The 19,385-nt window shown below is 39.2% G+C and overlaps 1 protein-coding gene across 1 annotated transcript; it reads right to left on the reverse strand.

Annotated features, from left to right (window-relative positions):
• Nucleotides 1-1,554: 1,554 nt before the first annotated feature.
• LOC145785987 (uncharacterized) lies at nucleotides 1,555-8,173 on the reverse strand. The gene is made up of 3 exons (XM_082597680.1): nucleotides 7,875-8,173; nucleotides 7,107-7,376; nucleotides 1,555-2,082 (listed from the first exon to the last, which is right to left on the reverse strand). Exons 1-3 carry the CDS (start codon nucleotides 7,903-7,905, stop codon nucleotides 1,994-1,996), a joined length of 390 nt encoding a protein of 129 aa, XP_082453806.1. The 5' UTR covers nucleotides 7,906-8,173; the 3' UTR covers nucleotides 1,555-1,993.
• Nucleotides 8,174-19,385: the final 11,212 nt, after the last annotated feature.

The following is a 19,385-nucleotide window of genomic DNA, read 5'->3' on the forward strand; positions in this document are numbered from 1 at the left end:
TAGCATTTTAAATGTTATTGAAGTTAACATGACACAGTTGCATAAACAAACTAAATATTTTATTTTTTGGGTGCAACTGCATCATTTTAATTTGGGTAGTTTTATAAAAGTAACCAAACAAAGCTAAGCAACACCACAACATTACATTTAACAAGTATAACATTTTTTTGTTAAATGTTGTGGTGTTGTTCAGCTATGTCTGTTTATGGTTGAAAAAGTACTGTAACCTCTTCACCCGAATTGTTTTATGAAAGTATTCAGATTTATATACAGTCATATTTTGTAGTTGCCCAAATCAAGATGTTGCATTTATGGATATTACGACAAAAATTAAACACTATGTAAATTTTGATGCCGAGGCAACTGCATCATGCCAATTCAGGCAGTTTTATAAATAGAGTATGATCAGATAATTTCATATTTTTTGTTGCCCAAATCTAAACAATACAGTTATGTAAATGGGAAAAGTTAATGAATTTGTTTATTTTGGGGAAACTGCCCCACGCTAATTTGGGCAGTTGCATAAACAGACTAATCAGATAACTTCATGTTTTCAGCTGCCCAAATCAACACGATGCATTTGTGAAAATTATTAAAATTAGCTTTTTAGCAAATTTTGCATTTTGATTTGGGCAGTTTCACAAAAGTATTAGAGACATATTTTGGTGGATGCCCAAATTGACATGATGCATCTGGTTAAATGCATTTCGTACTACAGTTTGATTACCATGTAATGCAATACATCAATACGGGTGTGCCAAATGAAAATTTTGCGGCACATTTCTTGTGCAAATAAGAGGCTATACTTAGTTTGATAGGTAAAATATATTAATTTATAGTTTTTCTTAATTCATGCAATTTTGTAGCTTTTCATATAGCAATTTTTGCTCTATTAATTGCAAGATTTTGCCCGGATTCGCGACGTTTTGAAACAACAGGGGGAGAAGCTGCCCCCTGCCCCCTGGCTCGTACGGCTATGCGTGGGCCTATACATTTTTGTCCATAATTTTATGCATGTAAGGTGATGTAACCCGCCCGAAGGGATATTTACAGTCACTTTCAAAAGCCACTTCCTTACAGAGCGTGATTAACTGAAATGCGAAACCTTGTCTAACCTCCATGAATCGTCATCATTCCCATGTTGAAGATTTTAAACCTTGGAATCTTACTGGAAGATAACTAAAAAGAAAATCAATGTTATTTATAAGCCAAGTTGGCCCACCTGATTGACAATTGCTGCTAGCTATGTGCTTTGTCTTCGAGCCCTCCGTGTTTGATGAATCGTAGACATTGTTGAATAATACAGCGACTGACTTTTTCCTGCTTTTGTCTAATACTCCAATTGAAACATTGGAAGGTTTTCTTATGCTCGATATCCTATCTCAAGGTCAACGTATTTGCTCTCTCTATTTAAAATCACTTGGATAGGTTCTTGATTGCCTCTGCCTTACACGATCCCAGTCAACACTACATTTTCCAATGAGTTACTCCCTGCATTGTGTCCGAAATATCGCCATCTATATACCTGTTATCGTCTATTTAACGTTCGTTAAATTCTACGCAAATTGGCTACGTCGTGAATGAAGCTGCTTTTGTGTTGGGGAAATCCCCTCCTGGATCCGTCACTGATTGCACTCGACATACAGATGTTTGTCGTATCCAGGCTTACACCCGGTGGTTGAAGATTTAGATTAAGTGGACGGGAAGGCAAGGAAGCCAATCTTCGTGTCCACCTTCAGGCATGCCTTTAAGTGTCCTGCCACAAACACAGCCGCATGCTTTTGAGCGGTGTCGAACCGGCGCCCTTTCGATTGCCATTCCAGTGTTCTCACCACTCGGCTATGCAGCCGACATACAGATGATTATGAGCAACTATTTTGACTTTATTGCGGGTTGCAACACGGGAAGATTACAAAATTGGCAACACAAATAAAATTTTGCCATTTGAAAAATAAAATGCAACTAAAGATGAAAACAAACATAAAAACAACGTTCAGCTCTCGAAGCAACAGCAACAGATTTTTCTAAGCTTTTCAAGCAAATTCGAATTTTCTTCGTGATGACTTGCAGGCGAAGTGTCGGCTGAAAAATAATAGGACGGTCGGTCAACAATGAACACTAAGATTCAGATCATTTTTTGCAGATGTTTCATCTTTTCAGTGCGACAGCATCTCGGCTACAATAAAGACCAATCAAATAATTAAAGGCTTTGAATATGGTGCTGGTACCATGATGACAGCGAGTGACTACGGGGTCAATAAAGTCAGCTGCCACCTTTATACAGATAAGAAAAATAATAATAAACAAACTATAAAACAACAAATTACAGTAGAAACAACAACAGGCAGCGAGGTGGTAGCGATTTGAAAATGTAGTGAAAACACCAAACTGCCGCTGAAACAACTTCCTGGAAAGCAACGTCATTCAAACATCGAAAGAACGTCTAAAAATCAAATTCCTCTGCTGACGTCACTGTTTGCATACAAGCAACAAGTTTATTTTAATTAAAACAAACGTAGTTGAAAATGTTCACTTTTTTGTTATTGCAAATGCATCGTTTTTGTGGTAAAATAATAAAAATGAAAGCCCCAGTTATTACATGTAGCCTACTTGTACAGGGTGCGGCAAAAGTCCTTGGACAACTTAAAAATTGAATAATTCTTTTAACAGTTATTGAAACAAGATAAAATTTTAACATGTATTAGAGAAGACAGTTTACAACATATTTACAAAATTTCATTCAATATAACCTCCTCTCGCCTGAATAACAAGTTCAAGTCTCTTACGGAAACTCTTAACAGCGTTACACAGGGTTTCCTGGGGTATTTTGAGCCATGCTTTTTCCAAGGAGCGTTTCAGAGCATCCACTGACCCATGAGACGAAGCACAGGCATTTGCCTCCAAAATGGATCAAACGGAAAAATCCATGGGGTTCAGATCTGGTGATGAGGGGGGCCAAAGTTGCTTGCTCCAGAAGCTTGGAAAATTGTCCTGACACCATTTCTGGGTTTTGTTTGACGTGTGTGACGGTGCTCCATCTTGCTGGAATGTGAATGGCCTTTCCTTGAAGTGTTTCTTGGCCTCTTGAAGTGCCGGAGTCAAAATCAACTCAATGTAAGAATTTGTGTTCACTTTTGCACCTTGAGGGACAAAAATGAGAGGAGATTTCCATGTCTTGGATATGGCGGCCCAAACCATGACGGATGAGGGCTTTTGACGCCTGAAAACCCTCTTTATAGAATCATGAATGTCTGCTGATAATTTTGCAAGAATTCGATCATTTTGTCGATTGAAAATCGCCTCAACTGTGAACTATTTCTCATCAGAAAAAATGATTTCCTCTCTGTCCGTACCATCTTTCAGTTTGTTGAGGAGAATCTTTGCTCGAGTCAATCGTTTTTCTTTTTGGAGATCCGTGAGGTGCTGGCAGGTTTGCATTTTGAGAGGCGACAACTTCAACTCAGTTTTAACAATTCTTCTCATGGTTTTTTCACTCACATCCATGTCATGAGCCATTCTCTTCATGGATCTCCTTGGGTTGCGCCTAACACGAGCTTTGACGAGCTTTGGAGTGCTAGCAGTTCGTGGTCTTCCACTTCGAGGTCGATCTGCAGCATTTCCAAGTTCCTCAAATCTCTTCACAGTGTGATAAACTGTTGATCTGGGAGCTTTAATCAGCTTTAAAATTTCAGAGTTTGTCTTTCCAGCTCGGTGGAGTTCAATAATGGCTTCACGTTTAGCCTTCATACTATTAAGTTCAATTAAATTTTATCACCCAAGTAATGAAATCTGAAAGATAGGGTTTATTACATTCTATATTGAACAATAGTAACGAGGCAAACAGATTAAAACCTATTTTAAATTAATTTACAAAATCTGTCCAAGGACTTTTGCCGCACCCTGTAGTTTGAGAATGGATGGCGGTTACCCGTTTTTAGCTCTATCAGCTAAGCCCTTTATCACAAGATTATGCAAATTGTAGCTATGTAACTGTGAAAGATCAAGGAACAGCTGTTCGGGATTTATTTTGTTCGTCTCACAATACTTCAACTGATGACATGAAGGTTCAACATTCGGGGAGTGGGGTTGAGCATAGGAGCTCACTTTTCTCAGAAAGTATCCCATCTGGAATTAGGGACCTACCTACGATGGGCTACTTTACTATGGTTTTTTCAGGGAACTGGCCGACTGATTCATTGACCGACTCCTTTACTGTTGATTTGTGGTTGTATTTAATGTTTAAACAACGTATCAAAAGTTCCTGCAAACTTCCATCACAGGTCAAAGAAATATTTAGATAACATATGACGTCATGAGAGAAGCCAGAAGCGTCATACATGTGAATAAGAACGTCCTATCTGGTAAAGGATGAAAAAAACGCCATACGATATTTGATGCAGCCATCACACGGAGAGACCTTTTTGCTCTTTCATAAAATCTGATTTGGTAAAAGCAAATCCGATTTTATGTCTAAATTTCAGAGCTGATTTCCTTTGTCTTTTGTTGTTCATCGTCGTCGCCATTGGGCTTTGTTTTGGTCCTGGTCCAAATTGAGACAAAGGCCATTCGCTTGTGTGGTTGTTTAAGGTGGTCGTGACTACGCGAGGGCTACGCACACACTCTTGGCCAGCTCCATGTCCACTGCGGTCCAATAAGATCGGAACGTGCAGATTCAGGGGAACCGGTTGCAACGGGCTGCCGGGTGCTCTGTTCATTGAGGCCCGCCTTACAGGATGCCTGCCCGTCAGACACTGCCCTCTTCCGCCATAAAGAGATTGCCGTTGGGGACTTTTACGTGTGTCTATTAGCCCCAGGAGTTGCTAGGGATTAGCCTAGTTTTCAGCCTGGGTTCACCTCTACACCACGTTGAGGCATCTCCATAAGATGGGGGCTGAACAAAGTCAGCTCCCTAGACACTCCGATTTCGTAGAGGTGTTGTTCATACAATAGCAGTAATAGGTATTTGAATTGCCACTGTAAAAGAAGTGTTACAGCAAACTCTAAATATTGCACTGAACCAAACGTTTTACGCCTGGAAGTTTTGTTTGTTTGTTGTATTATCTTTATCCTGCATTGCGGGAAAGCGGACTTGAGCGCTATGCATCGGTGTACGCCTTCCGACATACACCTGACCCACGCTGCAGCCGACGGCAATGTCTGTTTCCGGTTGTCTACTCTACTTATAACTTAAATTTGGTACTACCCATTACTCGAAATCGATCACTGAGTAGAGGCAATTATCGTAAAGTTTCTTGCCCAGAGAAACATCAGCAAGTGCGGATAGCTGGAGTCGAACATGCAGGCTCTCGACTGCGAGCCCAACGCGCTAACCACTCGGCCACTGCTGCCGACAACATTAACATAAAGACCAGGTTTTTCCAATCAACCTGCAGATAAAGATCCTTAAGTTTAATAATTAGCCTACTTTTGCAAACCAAAAACCCCAAGAACCAAAGTCAGTTGCTACAGTGGATAGGCTACAGAGTTATTGATGGTGGTGTGAGAACGACATTTGCTTATACTTTATATCTTTAGTGGACTGCGTGGCTTCCAAGTAGAATGCCGGATGGCAATTGCAAAGCATTAGCTGTTTTGACTTCTTCCGGTGTGACAAATTTGCTACAGTGAACCTACATTAGAGCGCTGCAATACATGAATAGAATGCCTTCATATCTATATTCAGAACTTTTAACAAACTCAGTCATGTAAAAAGCCGCAAAACAGCTATGATGCCGTGCGCGTTTTCAATACAATGATTCCGTCTAAAAATTGAAGTAAAAGATTTAGGCCTGCATGTTTTTGCCAATTTTTAATGCTTTACAATAGATCAGATAATGTCAGACCACTTTCGGCTTTGAAGACACCCAAGTTACAAGTATAGGTTCTTCAAATGGCAAATATTTAAGTAAAAAAGGAAAAGCTGGTAACGTTCTGGTAAACTTGTAAATCTTGAATTTTGAACAAAATTCTCACGTGCAATAACTTTTCATGGGCTATGTAATGTAGCCTATAAACTATAATCACATCAGACAAGGTGCCCCTCTAAACACTTGCTTGATAACTTACCATAAATTGCAAGCAGACATGGACAAATTAATCATTTAGGTTTATTTTTATTGCAATGTTTAAACATTACATGATCTCTACAGAAAACCAAACAAAGAGAAACAAATAAAGTTGCAATCTTCTTGGCGGTGGTGACGTTCGATGACATTGCTGGTATTTTGTCATTGGAGGTCGTTGTGTTTACTAGAGTCTCAGCTCTGTCAATTTTGAAGCATCATAGCGCTATCAAAAAGCGGACTGTCCTTCGCAGCAAACTACACGTTGATAACACAAGTCAACAAATTGAAACCAACTTTTTGGTGCATTACCAAAAAGATTGTTTAAGGTAAATTTGGGTCGCAGAGTTCGAAAATGAGTTCCGATTTTGCGCATCAAATATGGTTTCTTCACTGCAGCCATCACTCTTGTAATGTGCCATCACTCTTGTAATGTGTTGCATGGCGGCAGGAAAAATAAAACAGAGTTGATACATGAAAACCGACTTCATTTTCGGATTTCTCACTCTCGAAAACCCCAAAAACTCTTCTTATCATTGTTGCACCAAAAATTGTGTTGACCAGTGTAATCGGGTAAATAGAAACGTCATAGTTAAGAAAATGAAACGTAATACAAAAGTACATATTGCGCTTACAAAATGGCAGTAAAAGAAAAAAAAAGACCTTGAATTTGATGAATTTGTTTGAAGCACATATGGCTTATGAACATGAGATGAAAATTTCAGATGGTCAAAGTTGATTACATAGATTAAACGTTATATTGCCGTACAATTTGAATGCCAGCAAACTACACACATGCGATTTATGCGTGATATAATTTTCTCAGATGCTACTGCCTCCTATTGTAATGCTGATAAGCTCTAGCTCGATTCCACGTCAAATCCCCGGCGACTGCGTGGAATAACGTGACTGCTACCACCTCATGCGTCATGCGTAAGAACAAGAAGAAGTATTCACATTGTAAATGACAACAAATTGAAAATGGTAGGGATGCTTAAAAAACGTACTAGTTGCAGGCCACGCCATTTCATTATTGTTACTTACTGTGGTAAACTTTTTGATTGAGAGATGCCAAGATTTTGTCAAACTCTTGGAGTTCCGCTTTCTGGACTTCTGAACGTTCACTTTTTGCCACCATTGGAGGGCGGTAGTCAGCAGACTTGCTCCTCTTGTGATGATGAGATGACTTTCTTCTTTTGGTCTGCTTCGGTAAAGTTCCTGGAACTCCAAGATTAGGTTTTACGCTCGCATCACCCTCTACAGTTGTGTCTGTACCCGACATCCCGGATGTGGATGGGTCATTCCTTCTCGAACCTTCGTTTGAAAATACTGAAGTAAACCATGAGACACAAGTTTTGAAAGATTAGAACTAGAAGGACACGGTGTCTGTAAACTGTTTAACTCTAAGTGGAACGTGCATGCAAATAAAGCATCGTACCGTTGGTACGAATTCAAACAGGAAGTTTCAGGCTAGGAGATTCTAACGACTTTTTAAAATATTAATACAAAGAAGAGTTAGATTTTGTTTTAAGATATCTATTTTATGACAAGGCTTTACAAAATTCCAATAAAATTTGAGTTTTAAAAAATGTATCACAAACATTACAATGAGTTTCATTCATCAAGAGACCCCCTACACAACTTATGTGTCCGTTCCTGCAAAATAACTTTCCAAAAATTTGCTCCCAGCAGACAACCACCCTACCTGGTGCATATTTTTACCAGGTCTGGCCAGACTCATACCCGATATGATGGCGATATGTACCAGATAAAGTGATTGTCTGGGTTGCGTTCTTTGCTTCATGATGTCACCTTTTCTGCTATGTTTCCTTCGCGGTTCCATGGCCAGGCTACTTTGTAGACTGTCAGTCAACGATAACAAATGGGCGATCAGACTTCGAGAAGAATTCGTCAGCCTCACTCGGTTAGGCTTGCTGTCATTACGTAAATTCTGATGCTTGTTTAGTGTAACTAATTATTTCAAGAAGACTCTAAAATTGAAGACATTTAGCAAAGCAAGGAAAACAAGAAGACTATAAAAAAAGTACTAGTTACAACCAAACAGAACAATAAAATACTCATAAAGTCTTAACAATGATCACTCAAATGCTTAACATAATACAATAAAACACTCATACCCCAAAAAATCTTACATAGCGGGATAACACATTAATGGATAAGTAGGCTACAATAGGCCTATGTGAACACGATTCTGAAAAAACATCAAACAACCGAACGTTGGTTATTTTTGTTCAACTCCGCTACAAATGGAAACTTTACTGTGTCAACCTCAGTAAACAAGCCTGCGTCGGCAGTTCAAACTCCATGATTACCAAATAAACATCACTGTCTGACATCATGCAAAACTAAGCTTTCGTCCGATGAAATACAAGCACCATGTGCTATATATTCTAATTTGGCAATGACCAGCCAGTTTTTGGTTTTCAGCAGCTCAAGTGGTAACAGAACGTTATAATAATATAACGGTTGCTTTTCTGACTAACCAAAACTAGACATGTCATGACCGTGCGGAAATAACTTATAAAACTCCAACCTGACATGATGCTTATACAACCACACAATAGAGCCTATCCATACAGTCATCCAACCATGCACTCCTAACCTCCTACTTCGGATAAATTGGCAGGAATGTAATACAGTAATCATAAACTTAGAACAGAGCAACGTCTTGCATTCATTCAAAATGCAACAGTCTGCTTGTCTTTATCATTTCTCCATTCAATAGTAGATCTGAATAAAAGTAACTTTAACAAATCAGTACAACGATGCAGTAACTTTCCCATTAGTAATCCTGGAATAAATGAACGAACTCTATCCAGCTTCATTTCTCACTTTCTGAGGTCACAAGCAGCATTCTGTTCTGGTTGTTTTGATTATCTTCGAAACCTTAAAATACCAAAAACCTGTTTGCAAATTTCATCTCAAGGAAGTCAGGAAGGAAAACGTTTATGTCGTCACAATACGCTTTCCAAAAGAGGCATTACCCTATTGTAATCAATTATCTCTTGAGAAAAGGCGCGATGGGCCAATTTACAGAATCACCCTCTTTGTCTGTGAGCTTATCCCTTTCTTGGTTACAGGCCCGTAACTCCCATGATGGATATTTGCACCGGGGAACTGACGAAGTTATAGCCCTGCTTGGTAGGATGGTAGCTGCATCAACTTTTGACCTCCGGTCTTGACGGTCAGCGTATTTGTAATCTGTGGTCACAGCTTGAAGCCAATCAGAAGGAAAGATTTAAATCAGCTGATTGCACTCTTAAGTATATTAAGTAAACGTTTCGTCGGCGACACCGTGTCCAAAGTGTTTGAGGGTTAGGGAAGTAGTCGTTTCGATGACGTGGGTTCGATTCCCACCCTTGCTATTACTCCTTTTTCTTCCTAAATTACCAAACAAAGTTCAAAGCAAGAATTAAAGAATGGTGACAATGACTGCAGTCTGCAATGACTGCAAATTCAGCGGCATCTAATAAATGGAATAATTCCCCGGCAACAACACTTCAACAATCGGAAAACTTCACTCCGTCAATCTCGGTTACCGGCCCTTCGTCAAGAGCCTCCACAAGTTTACGAAACTATCAAGGATAACTTATGAAGGCTTTGTCAGTCCGAGGGTAAAGATTCAAACCAAACCAAACCAACACATATCGCCATTCAATATTGGCTAGGTAGAAAATTTACTAAAAACTTCTAACTCAAACTATTTAAAATGTAATTATAACAATTAATGACTAAACATATATTAACTCATGAATATGACTTAAAAATGATAATAATTAAAATACTGTATGTTATTTTCAGAAATTGTTTTATCTTGAATTTCCCATCTAAAAGGTAAGTCACTCAAGTCAGACCAACATCAGCTGACCAAATATTGAGCGTATTAGCAATTAGCATGCGCCGCACCGAAGTGAGCTTCCGTTTGGCAACATGCTGGTGTTGGGACATTCACCTACGATGACGGGTGACGTAGTTGAAGGGGAAGTAAAGAGGCTAAGCGGGAGTTGGTTTATTGATGTGGAGCCATAAAGACATGGGGATATGAAAGCAATTCTACAATAAATCAGTTATTTTCTACATTGATTCAACGTCTTATCTTTTTGTTTGATTAATGGATAGCCTACTCAAAACTAAGGGGCGTACCTGATAGTGGCCTATTGAGTAAAACCCCTGACAATTAATACTGCAACTTGAGCCCTTGAGCCTTCTCTGTGCTTGTACAGTATTTTAGGTCAAAGAAGAAAATTTCACATAAAACTTAGACAGAGGTTAATTATGTAATTTTCGAAATAGATTTCAAACATATTTCTCATTTTTTTGAAGAGCTTTGCCTCTTCTTGCGCTGCATCATTGTGACATATCGCTGCTTTGGAAATTAGTGGAATAGCTCAAGATATAGGCTACTTTGCAATACAAATCATCATCTTTCATGAAGATATGTTAACAACTTGCTCTGTTACCTGCTTTGCTTCAGTCGTCATTTGCCATCTCACAATCTGTTCATTGCTGCACTAAACCAATTGCAGTAGTCTCATTTTAACAGTAGGAAGACATCGAAAATACTTTTGACATAGGCTACGACAGATAAAAACTCAATCTTTCTGTCAGCAAAGTTTGGGCTGTAGGCTACATCTAGACAAGCAACCGCACAAAGATTGCATGCGGCATATATAGGCTACTCTGTCTTTATGAAAAATGACTTGCTCTTACAAAGTAAATCTATGGATCTGAAGGCCACATATGACCGCTGAGTTGTATGTATGAGGCCAACTGAAACATTTTATAGCTTGCTAGGCGTATCAGTAGCCTACAGGAAACTCTAAAACCGTTTATTACACTTTAAGCATAAGGTCTTTCCGCGAGACCGTCTTCCGCAAAATAAATGTGATCGAACGCTTCCAGTGCTTCCTGCTTTAGTCGTTCGCATTGTTCTGTGACGTAATTCAAGCATTCTTGTTCAGTCTCTTATCCATTGATGAGTAAAGTTGGATAACTATTGTTGTGATAGGTCTGAATTCCATGAAAGACTCTTGAAAAGATGATTTGGAGCAGAAAGCAATTAATGATCCCAGCCCTCAAAGACATAATTTAGAAACAAACCAGGCACTTCTTGACAACTGACTTTTGTCCTCTCAACGGCCCTGGTCTTGGTCGGCTGTACATTGCTGGGAAAGACAAATGGTTAGGCTACTAGTTGCACTACTTCAAGTAGCAACATTTATAGCCTATATTAGGTATGCAAAACACTTGTAATTTTGAGATGTAATTTCTTTCTTCTCTACGTAACATAATATCGTGAAGACAAGCTTTTGCATTTCATCGTCCTGACGTTAGACCGTATATTTTATGTTCGTAGAGCTGCAGAGTCCTATCATCGTTGTTAACAACCTCGGTTGTTAGAATAAATAAAACACCAAAAACCCTCCTGACGACAAGCACGTTTCTAAGCTAATTGGTCTTAGTCGTGATAAAAACAATATGGCGTTCGGTCATCAGCTCTTATCAATGTTTACGTTTTTCCACTTCCTTATTTTGATGTTGCATGAATTTGTGTTTGTTTTGACGTCGTATTCGTATTGTAATGTAACAATCAAAAAGGGACTAACAGGATTTAAGAAACCGGTTTCAAACTACATATGATACCGCACTGCATATGGTACAGCCACTAGCGTACGCAGGGGGGGGGGCATTGGGCCATGGCCCCTCCCCCCTTAAAAATGTGTTAGTAGTTAACAACGTAGATTAAGGCATTTAATATGTTTTGGATTGCACTGTCAGAGCAATTAACAATGTTGTTCTATAGACTAAGCTAATACGAAATACATGGCCCAATCCACCAACCCCACCCCAGGTATGCCAATGTGGCATAGTGTTCTGTAAGCCTATTATTGTGAGAAAAAAATGGATAAAGTCTAAACTAAAACCATACTGGGATATCATGAAGACGTCTGGGATATCAATGGCCAGTGGCGTAGCCAGGGAGGGTTTGGGGGTTACAACCCCCCTTTGGCACGCGTGTGACATCACGATATTGAAAATCATGCCTTCAGTCTCTTTATGCTTGGGAATGATGCTTAACATTCAAACATCTCAGCCAGGAATTAGCAACAAGAAAACATAGAGACTTAGCTTTATTTCCGAAAAATGCCGAAGAAAACATGATCTTATTCTTTTGCTATGCCACCTGACAGCACCATTTTACAGGAATATTCATACCCACATTTTTGTTGAAAATGCTCTCAGAATGCACCAAATTCAAAGTAATTTTCAAAATTTTCTGGGGGAGGCCCCCCTGACCCCCCGCCGCTGGGTGTCCTCTCAGGCAAAAACGCTGTCGGGCTTCTTCCGCCGTTGTCAAACCCCTCCCTTTACAAATTTATGGCTATACGCTTACTGTCAATGGCCCCCCCCCTTGACAAAATCCTGCGTACGCCACTGGGTACAGCCGTGCTTTTAGCCTCCCAGAGACTATAGGCACGGAAGTTACACGCTTTAAATGCAGCCTTCACTTATATAGGCTAGGCTGTGTTGCTACATATATAGGCAGCCTAGTCTATACATGTCCGACCTGCACATGCACGGCAAATGAACAAAAAGGAAGCAATAAAGACTTGAATTTGACAGAAAAAGTCGGGAAACCTATTATTATTCACTGCATCGATTAGCCCAGTGTTTCTCAACCTTTTTTGGCCCAAAGCCCCCTTCATAAACTGGCAAAATTTTACCGCCCCCCAACAAAAACGATTAATTATGAAAAGCGAATATAAAACAATAAATATTATTTATTCTACAAAAAGTGCTCAATGCCAAGCAAAAAGACAAGCAGAGCGATATAATTATATTTGATGAAAAGCAATATATATTTGCGAGCATGAAAATAGTATAGGCCTATTGGTAGTCAGTGTGAACCTTGGGCTTGGTGAGAAGGTGTCAGTTTCTTCACATCCGGTGTAAAGCCAGTGAGAAACATTCGAAGATCACCTCTTATGGATATGTCAAGTGGGATTCGCTGTTTGGTATGTAGCAGAACAACATGAATTCCTTTTCCACCAGGTATAAGGTAGGAAATGCTACCACGTAGATACGTGCTCTTTGACAAAATCGTTACGCTGGGCGGTAGATGGGTTAAACCAAAATGCACCCTAGTAATCAAAACGCCCCCTTAATCCGAAGTAATCATACCGCCCCCCTGCAAAATCAAAAACGCCCCCTGGGGGGCGGTACCGCCCACGTTGAGAACCACTGGATTAGCCTGATTAGCAAATCAATAAAATCACATAAAAAGGCCTCAGTGCTTTTTTCGTCTCTCGTGTTGTCGCTGGGCACCATTCAATTAGCCGCTTCCCGATTTCATTATCAATGGAAGGCCTATAGTCTCCATTGATGATGTCACCGCAGGGAGTGGCTAGTTGACGGGTGCCCTCATTTTGCGACAACACGAGAAGGCAGCAACTGAAGCGTTTTTATGTGACCTTGTTGATTTGCGAATCAGGAAAATTGATACAGTAAATAATAGTAGGCTACCAGCTACCCGCTACTGCTACCCGCTACCTGCTACCCGCTATACCGCCACCCGACAATGGTAATCACAAAGAAAAACGAAAGTGAAATTTCCGTTTGTCAAAATCCAATAAATTGAATATCCGTCAGCCAGGGCTACTTTGAACAGTAGTCTAACTTTGAACACTAATTTAAAAATCCGACTACTCATTGTAGGCCTATTAAAGCCTGTAAAAGGCACACTTTAAATTGCATTGCGCGGAAAACTTCATCAAATGATCGTTATGAATTGTCCTTTCCGAAAATGGCAACATAATTGTAATGTTGACAGTAAAAACTGTTTTGAGAGTATTTTCTGAAAATTTAAATTTTTTGCCCCCAGATAACAGTTTTAAGTAGGCTGGAAACTTTTATGCCGATCTTGGAAAGTAAAAGAGCTTTTGACCCAGTTTTTTTAGAAAAAGGTTTCAATTTTATTAGCATGTCGAGGATAATTGAAAACTGGATTTAAGTTGAGGATATCGCTCGTAATTACGAAAGATCTAGATACCATCACCTTTTTAGTTTAGGTTTCACAGTGTTCAAAGTAGCCCGCACGTTTTCTTTGGGCTACACCACTGTGATTTAGTGATGTTCAAAGTAGCCCTAATATGTTGCTGTATTGAGGTTGTTCGTTTGCGCCATGTTTCCCATGCACATGGCATGAACTGTTGTGTTTGTTGTCATTTCAGTTCACCCTTTTTACATTTTGTACATTAGGCCTACCATTGACTGGGCTGATGTTTTGATCGCTGTATACAACTGCTTTTTCACGTGATTAAATTTAATACCACTTGCCCCGTGATTTATTAAACCTTGCAAGAAAAGTAGTAATTATTGCTTCATGATTACGTTACGTGCAGTTTTGCATCATCATCCAGGGCAGTAGCCTATAATATTCATCAATATTACGAGACGCGTCCTGGAGAAATTTTTCTGGGGAGGGGGGTAGAGGGCTTGTTATTGACTTTTTTAGCAGTTATTTCATCATGGAACTTTTTTAAATGGCAAAACTTGTTCAAAATAATGCTACGTGACATACAAGATTAAACAAATTGCTCAATTAGGGCCTAAAATATGCATAATAAGTGAGTGTTCAAATACCCCAACCCTAACTTTGAACACCCACAAATTTGGCGGAAAAAGCCTCAAATTTTTACTTGTTTAAAAATTGCTTACACCTCCTTGAGCGTCTACACACAGCCCCAATTTTGGCTAAATCTGAGCTTTCTAACGTAAAAACGCGTGAAAATACAAGCAAATAAGTGCAAAAAGTGTTCAATGTAGCCTTGTTGACGGTACGGTAACTATAAAGTAAGTAAAAAGTTTTGCATATCTTGAGACAACAACAATAAGCGCAAGCATAATATGGAGTTTAATATATAGCCGATTGCTCAAGCAAAAGCTGCTTTTCAGCAAATGAAATCAATATTATGTAGCCTATACGCTATACATATCTTTCTCAACTAGATACAGAGTACGGTATTAAAGTGTTGGGTTGCATTTATCTAATTTTCAAATATAATTCAAAAACTTGGACAATCAACAAAAGAATGACCAAAAGAACAAGTGTGTTTGAAGTGTGGGCATTCCAAAAATTGCAGAAGATTGAATGGAATGCCAAAAAACAACCAAAGTGTTTTAAATCAAGTTAAACAAACAAAGAATCTACAAAAAGATATCAAAGAAAAACAACTTCAGCTTCTAGGACACGTGCTGCGAAAAGGAAAATTAGAACATTGGTTAGCGCATGACTTCGTGAACGAAGAAGCTTCAAGATCAAATGGCGCTGGTTCGACTCTCGGGGAGTCGGCTTGAGCAACGCATTTTAACAACTTCTTTTAATTCAGCGGCACCTAGTGGGTAGGATAATTCCAACAACAACATTTCAATAATCGGAAACTTCTCTCTGTCAATCTCGGTAACCAGCCCTGCGTCAAACGCCTCTACAAGTGCGAAACTACGAGGAATAACCTATCAAGGCTTTGTCAGTCCGAGGATAAAGATTCAAAACCAAACCCCCAAACCTCTCTCTCACAAACAAAGTTTGTTTGTTTGTTTGTTTATCTTTATCCTGCATTGCGGGAAAGCGGACTTGAGCGCTATGCATCGGTGTACGCCTTCCGACATACACCTGACCCACGCTGCAGCCGACTGCAACTGTTTCCGGTTGTCTACTTTACTTATGACTTAAATTTGGTACTACCCATTACTCGAAATCGATCACTAGGTAGAGGCAATTATCGTTAAGTTTCTTGCCCAGAGAAACAACAGCAAGTGCGGGTGGCTGGAGTCGAACATGCAGGCTATCGACTGCGAGCCCAACGCGCTAACCACTCGGCCACGGCTGCCGACCAGTTGAAGAGAAGCGTGCCCAAGGCAGACAAAGATTAACCTACATAAACCAACAAACCGACAAAACCAACACCAACATAGACTAGACCTAATGCACACAGCAACAACCGAGAGACTTGGAAACTTTTCATACAAAAGGCAGTTAGCCTAATGCTTGGGATCAAGTACGACAATGCCAGAAGAAGACCCGACTTTTGCTGTTAAGTTCAGGTCTTGCGTTGTTTGTTCATCTGCGTGTGCAAGCAGTTGACGCAGGCTTGGCCGTTGCGTGCGCAGGTTATGAATGCAGTGCACAAAGAGTGATTTAGTTTAAATGAACCTTTAACACTGCAGCTTTGGATCAGCGTGCATCCAGACAGGCTATTTATTTTTGTCTCTCGGCTAATTTGTTTTAATATAAAAAACCGGTATGCTACCCACAGGCTGCTTCAAACAAATGGTATGTTTCATATGAATTACTAAAAAAAAATAGTCATGCATCAGGACGACGTATTTTTAATTTTGATATATCACCAATTGGGCTGACGATGAACACTTTACCAACACAAAAAAACACTCTCGATAAAATAATCCGTTGTAGCCTATATGTTCCTGTAAAATAAAACATTCCTCAAGTTGAACCATGAACACTGACTTGTATTTAATTGCACTTAATCAACTTTACTTTTTTTATTTTATATCTCTTTTTTCGTAAGTGTAAACTTGCCTCACTGCAAATAAATAATATTTTAATCGACTAGGAGAAAAACTCCCTTAACATTTGTATTTTAATTTGCAAGTACCTCAGAAGCTATAAAGGGGCTTTCCCGATAGCGATAAATGTTTTGTTTTCACTTTCACTAGATTCCAAATCCAGCCTGCTTGTCAGCTTGTGCTTGTTTGAAATTGCAAAAGGTGTAACAATGTTGTCATTTGCCAGGATGTAGTAGAAGACAAAAGTTTAATTGGATTTGTTAATCCCAGTTATCATCACAAGTAAACCAGAAAATGTTATGACAATCATTATCTTATTTTTGTTTATGAGGTGGTGGCATTGACATCAGTTTCTCCTAGGGGACTGCCTTTAGTTTGTGTTGGTTTTGGTTTTGAATCTTTATCCTCAGACTGAGAAAGCCTTGATAGGTTACTCCTGGTAGTTTTATATACTTGTAGAGGCTTTTGACTCAGGACCGGTTATCTAGATTGACAGAGTGAAGTTTCCGATTGTTGAAATGTTGTTGGCTGGGAATTATCCCATCTATTAAGTGCCGCTAATTGAACAGCAATCTTCAGAATGTGTTGCTCAAGCGCACATCCCAAGACTCGAACCAGCGCCACTTGATCTTGAAGCTTCTTCGTTCACGAAGTCACGCGCTAACCAACTAAGCTATCATGGCTGATGCTATCAACATCAAGTGCTGCAAGATAAGCATTTCCATCTCAAGTTAGGTAAGTGTGAGGGCATTAATAGATGATAAAGTGTGCAGTCTGATGTAATTATTTATATACAAAATAGATATTTAATATTTTACTGTAAATCAATGGTATTAGTCAGTCTAGCAAGCAAGGTCCTTGCTCTTATATTACAGCAGTTTGAGTTGAGATAATTTTTCTTTAAAAAAATACTTTTAAAGTTATACCGTATTCTACTATAAACTATCATGTTACTTTAAAATCCAAATTTTTTCTATGATTGAAAAGGCTTTGCAGCTTTGTTCAGTTTTGCTTATGATTTACGGTATATACGTTGTGTTACCGTAGTTTTTTAATCAAAAGCTAAGTGTGTTTTGATTTTAAATTATTGATGCTAGACCAGGGATGTCTAACCTGCGGCCCGCAGGCCACAGTGTGACCCGCCTGAGATTTTTGTGTGGCCCCCTAGTAGGGATGCCCAAAGTAGTATCTCGAATTCTTAAGATTCGAATTTATCCAGAATCGAATCTAAAAACCGCTTTTTTATCGGGTAATTGGATTCGGAAATAATACGGAGAAAGGGAAAAAAAAAATTTGAAAAAATGCTCCGCTGATCCGCAAAACGCCTGCAAGTCACGTGCGTCGTGCATGCCAATCCGTTTCTGCATGTAATTAACAGAGGTCCCTTACGTGTGTGTGCGGGCTTGTGTCATCTGGAGGAGATAAACGTTCTACATTGCAATTCATCACTGTTGTGAACGATTGAGAACTTGTTAAAATGATGGCTTTGTAAAGCTTCTTTTTCATGCCGTTATGTGTATTTTCTCAATAAAATAAAAAGGTTAAAAATTTACGCCGAGGATTCTAGAATAGGATTCGAAATTCTAGATCTGAAAATAAATTCTAGAATAGGCAATTATTCTACTTTGGGCATCCCTACCCGCTAGTCATTTTCACTCCAAGTAGTATTTTGAACTTTGAATCTTAGCCTAATTAAATGGTACCAGTCAGCTTTTAGGGGCGTAGTAATAGTGTAGTATGGGAGCAACAGGATTATACTATACAACAACAGGACGTCGGCTGCGTAGCCGAGTGGTGAGAACGTCTGTGCGACGTTCAAAAGGATGTGGGTTCGACACCGCTCTAGAGCACGCGGCTGTGTTTCGGTAAAGACACTTAATGGCAAGCCAAAATAAGGGGAGCAGCTGACTCAAAGACTATATATATATAATAATATATGTCACTTCGCTGCTTCCTGTCGTCTGTTGTATCACATCTGTGATCGCAGTGTGTTGTATGTTATCGCAATGGGCGCAAATAAAAACACGATTATTATTGTTATTATATATAACTATAAGACTCGAAGAATTAAAACACGCGTTTAGTACTTGGGGACCCTAGTGTTATTTGTTCCTATTTTCAAAGATGAAATTAACGGTTTTTAATTGCTTCTTTATGTATATACCTATTTTTCTTGAAATTCAATAGGTTCTGCGGCCCATTGAATTATTTCAAGTGACAATGTGACCCACTATAATATATATAATAAACACTTGGACACCCCTGTGCTAGACTATCATGAGCAATACAGTAAAATGTTTTGTTTAAATTTGCTGCCACTTTTAAAACTTTAAACATAATAAAATGTATGGTCTAATAGTTTTACCATTTGTATATCACTGCTATCCTGTTTGTTAACCTATAAGTCCACTCTGATAGCTCAGTTGGTTGAGTACCTGAATTCATAAACAAAGAAACTTCAAGATCAAGCCGCACTGATTTGATTCTTGTTGTGTGCACTTGAGCAACGCATTTTAAGAACTGCTCTCTGGCATCTAATGGATGGAATAATTTGCAGACAACACTTCAAGAAATGATAGCGTCAATGTCGGTGACCAGGCCTGCATCAGTGGTTCAAAGCCTTTACAAGTGTGTGAAACTGCCAGGTTTAAGCTCTCAAAAAAGCTTTCTCAGTCCGACGATAAAGATTCAATTAATAAGTTGGGACATTTGTTA

The sequence above is a fragment of the Aplidium turbinatum genome, chromosome 16 (genome assembly GCF_918807975.1).
Source record: "Aplidium turbinatum chromosome 16, kaAplTurb1.1, whole genome shotgun sequence".
Lineage (NCBI taxonomy): Eukaryota > Metazoa > Chordata > Ascidiacea > Aplousobranchia > Polyclinidae > Aplidium > Aplidium turbinatum.

What these genes read in the sequence shown, in the direction of transcription:
- LOC145785987 (XM_082597680.1), bottom strand. Translation starts at nt 7,905, where the DNA reads ATGGAACCGCGAAGGAAACATAGCAGAAAAG. An exon ending in AAGGAAACATAGCAGAAAAG is followed by an intron (nt 7,377 to 7,874) that starts GTGACATCATGA and finishes TTTCAAACGAAG; the next exon opens with GTTCGAGAAGGAATGACCCA. An exon ending in CAATCAAAAAGTTTACCACA is followed by an intron (nt 2,083 to 7,106) that starts GTAAGTAACAAT and finishes ATTATTTTTCAG; the next exon opens with CCGACACTTCGCCTGCAAGT.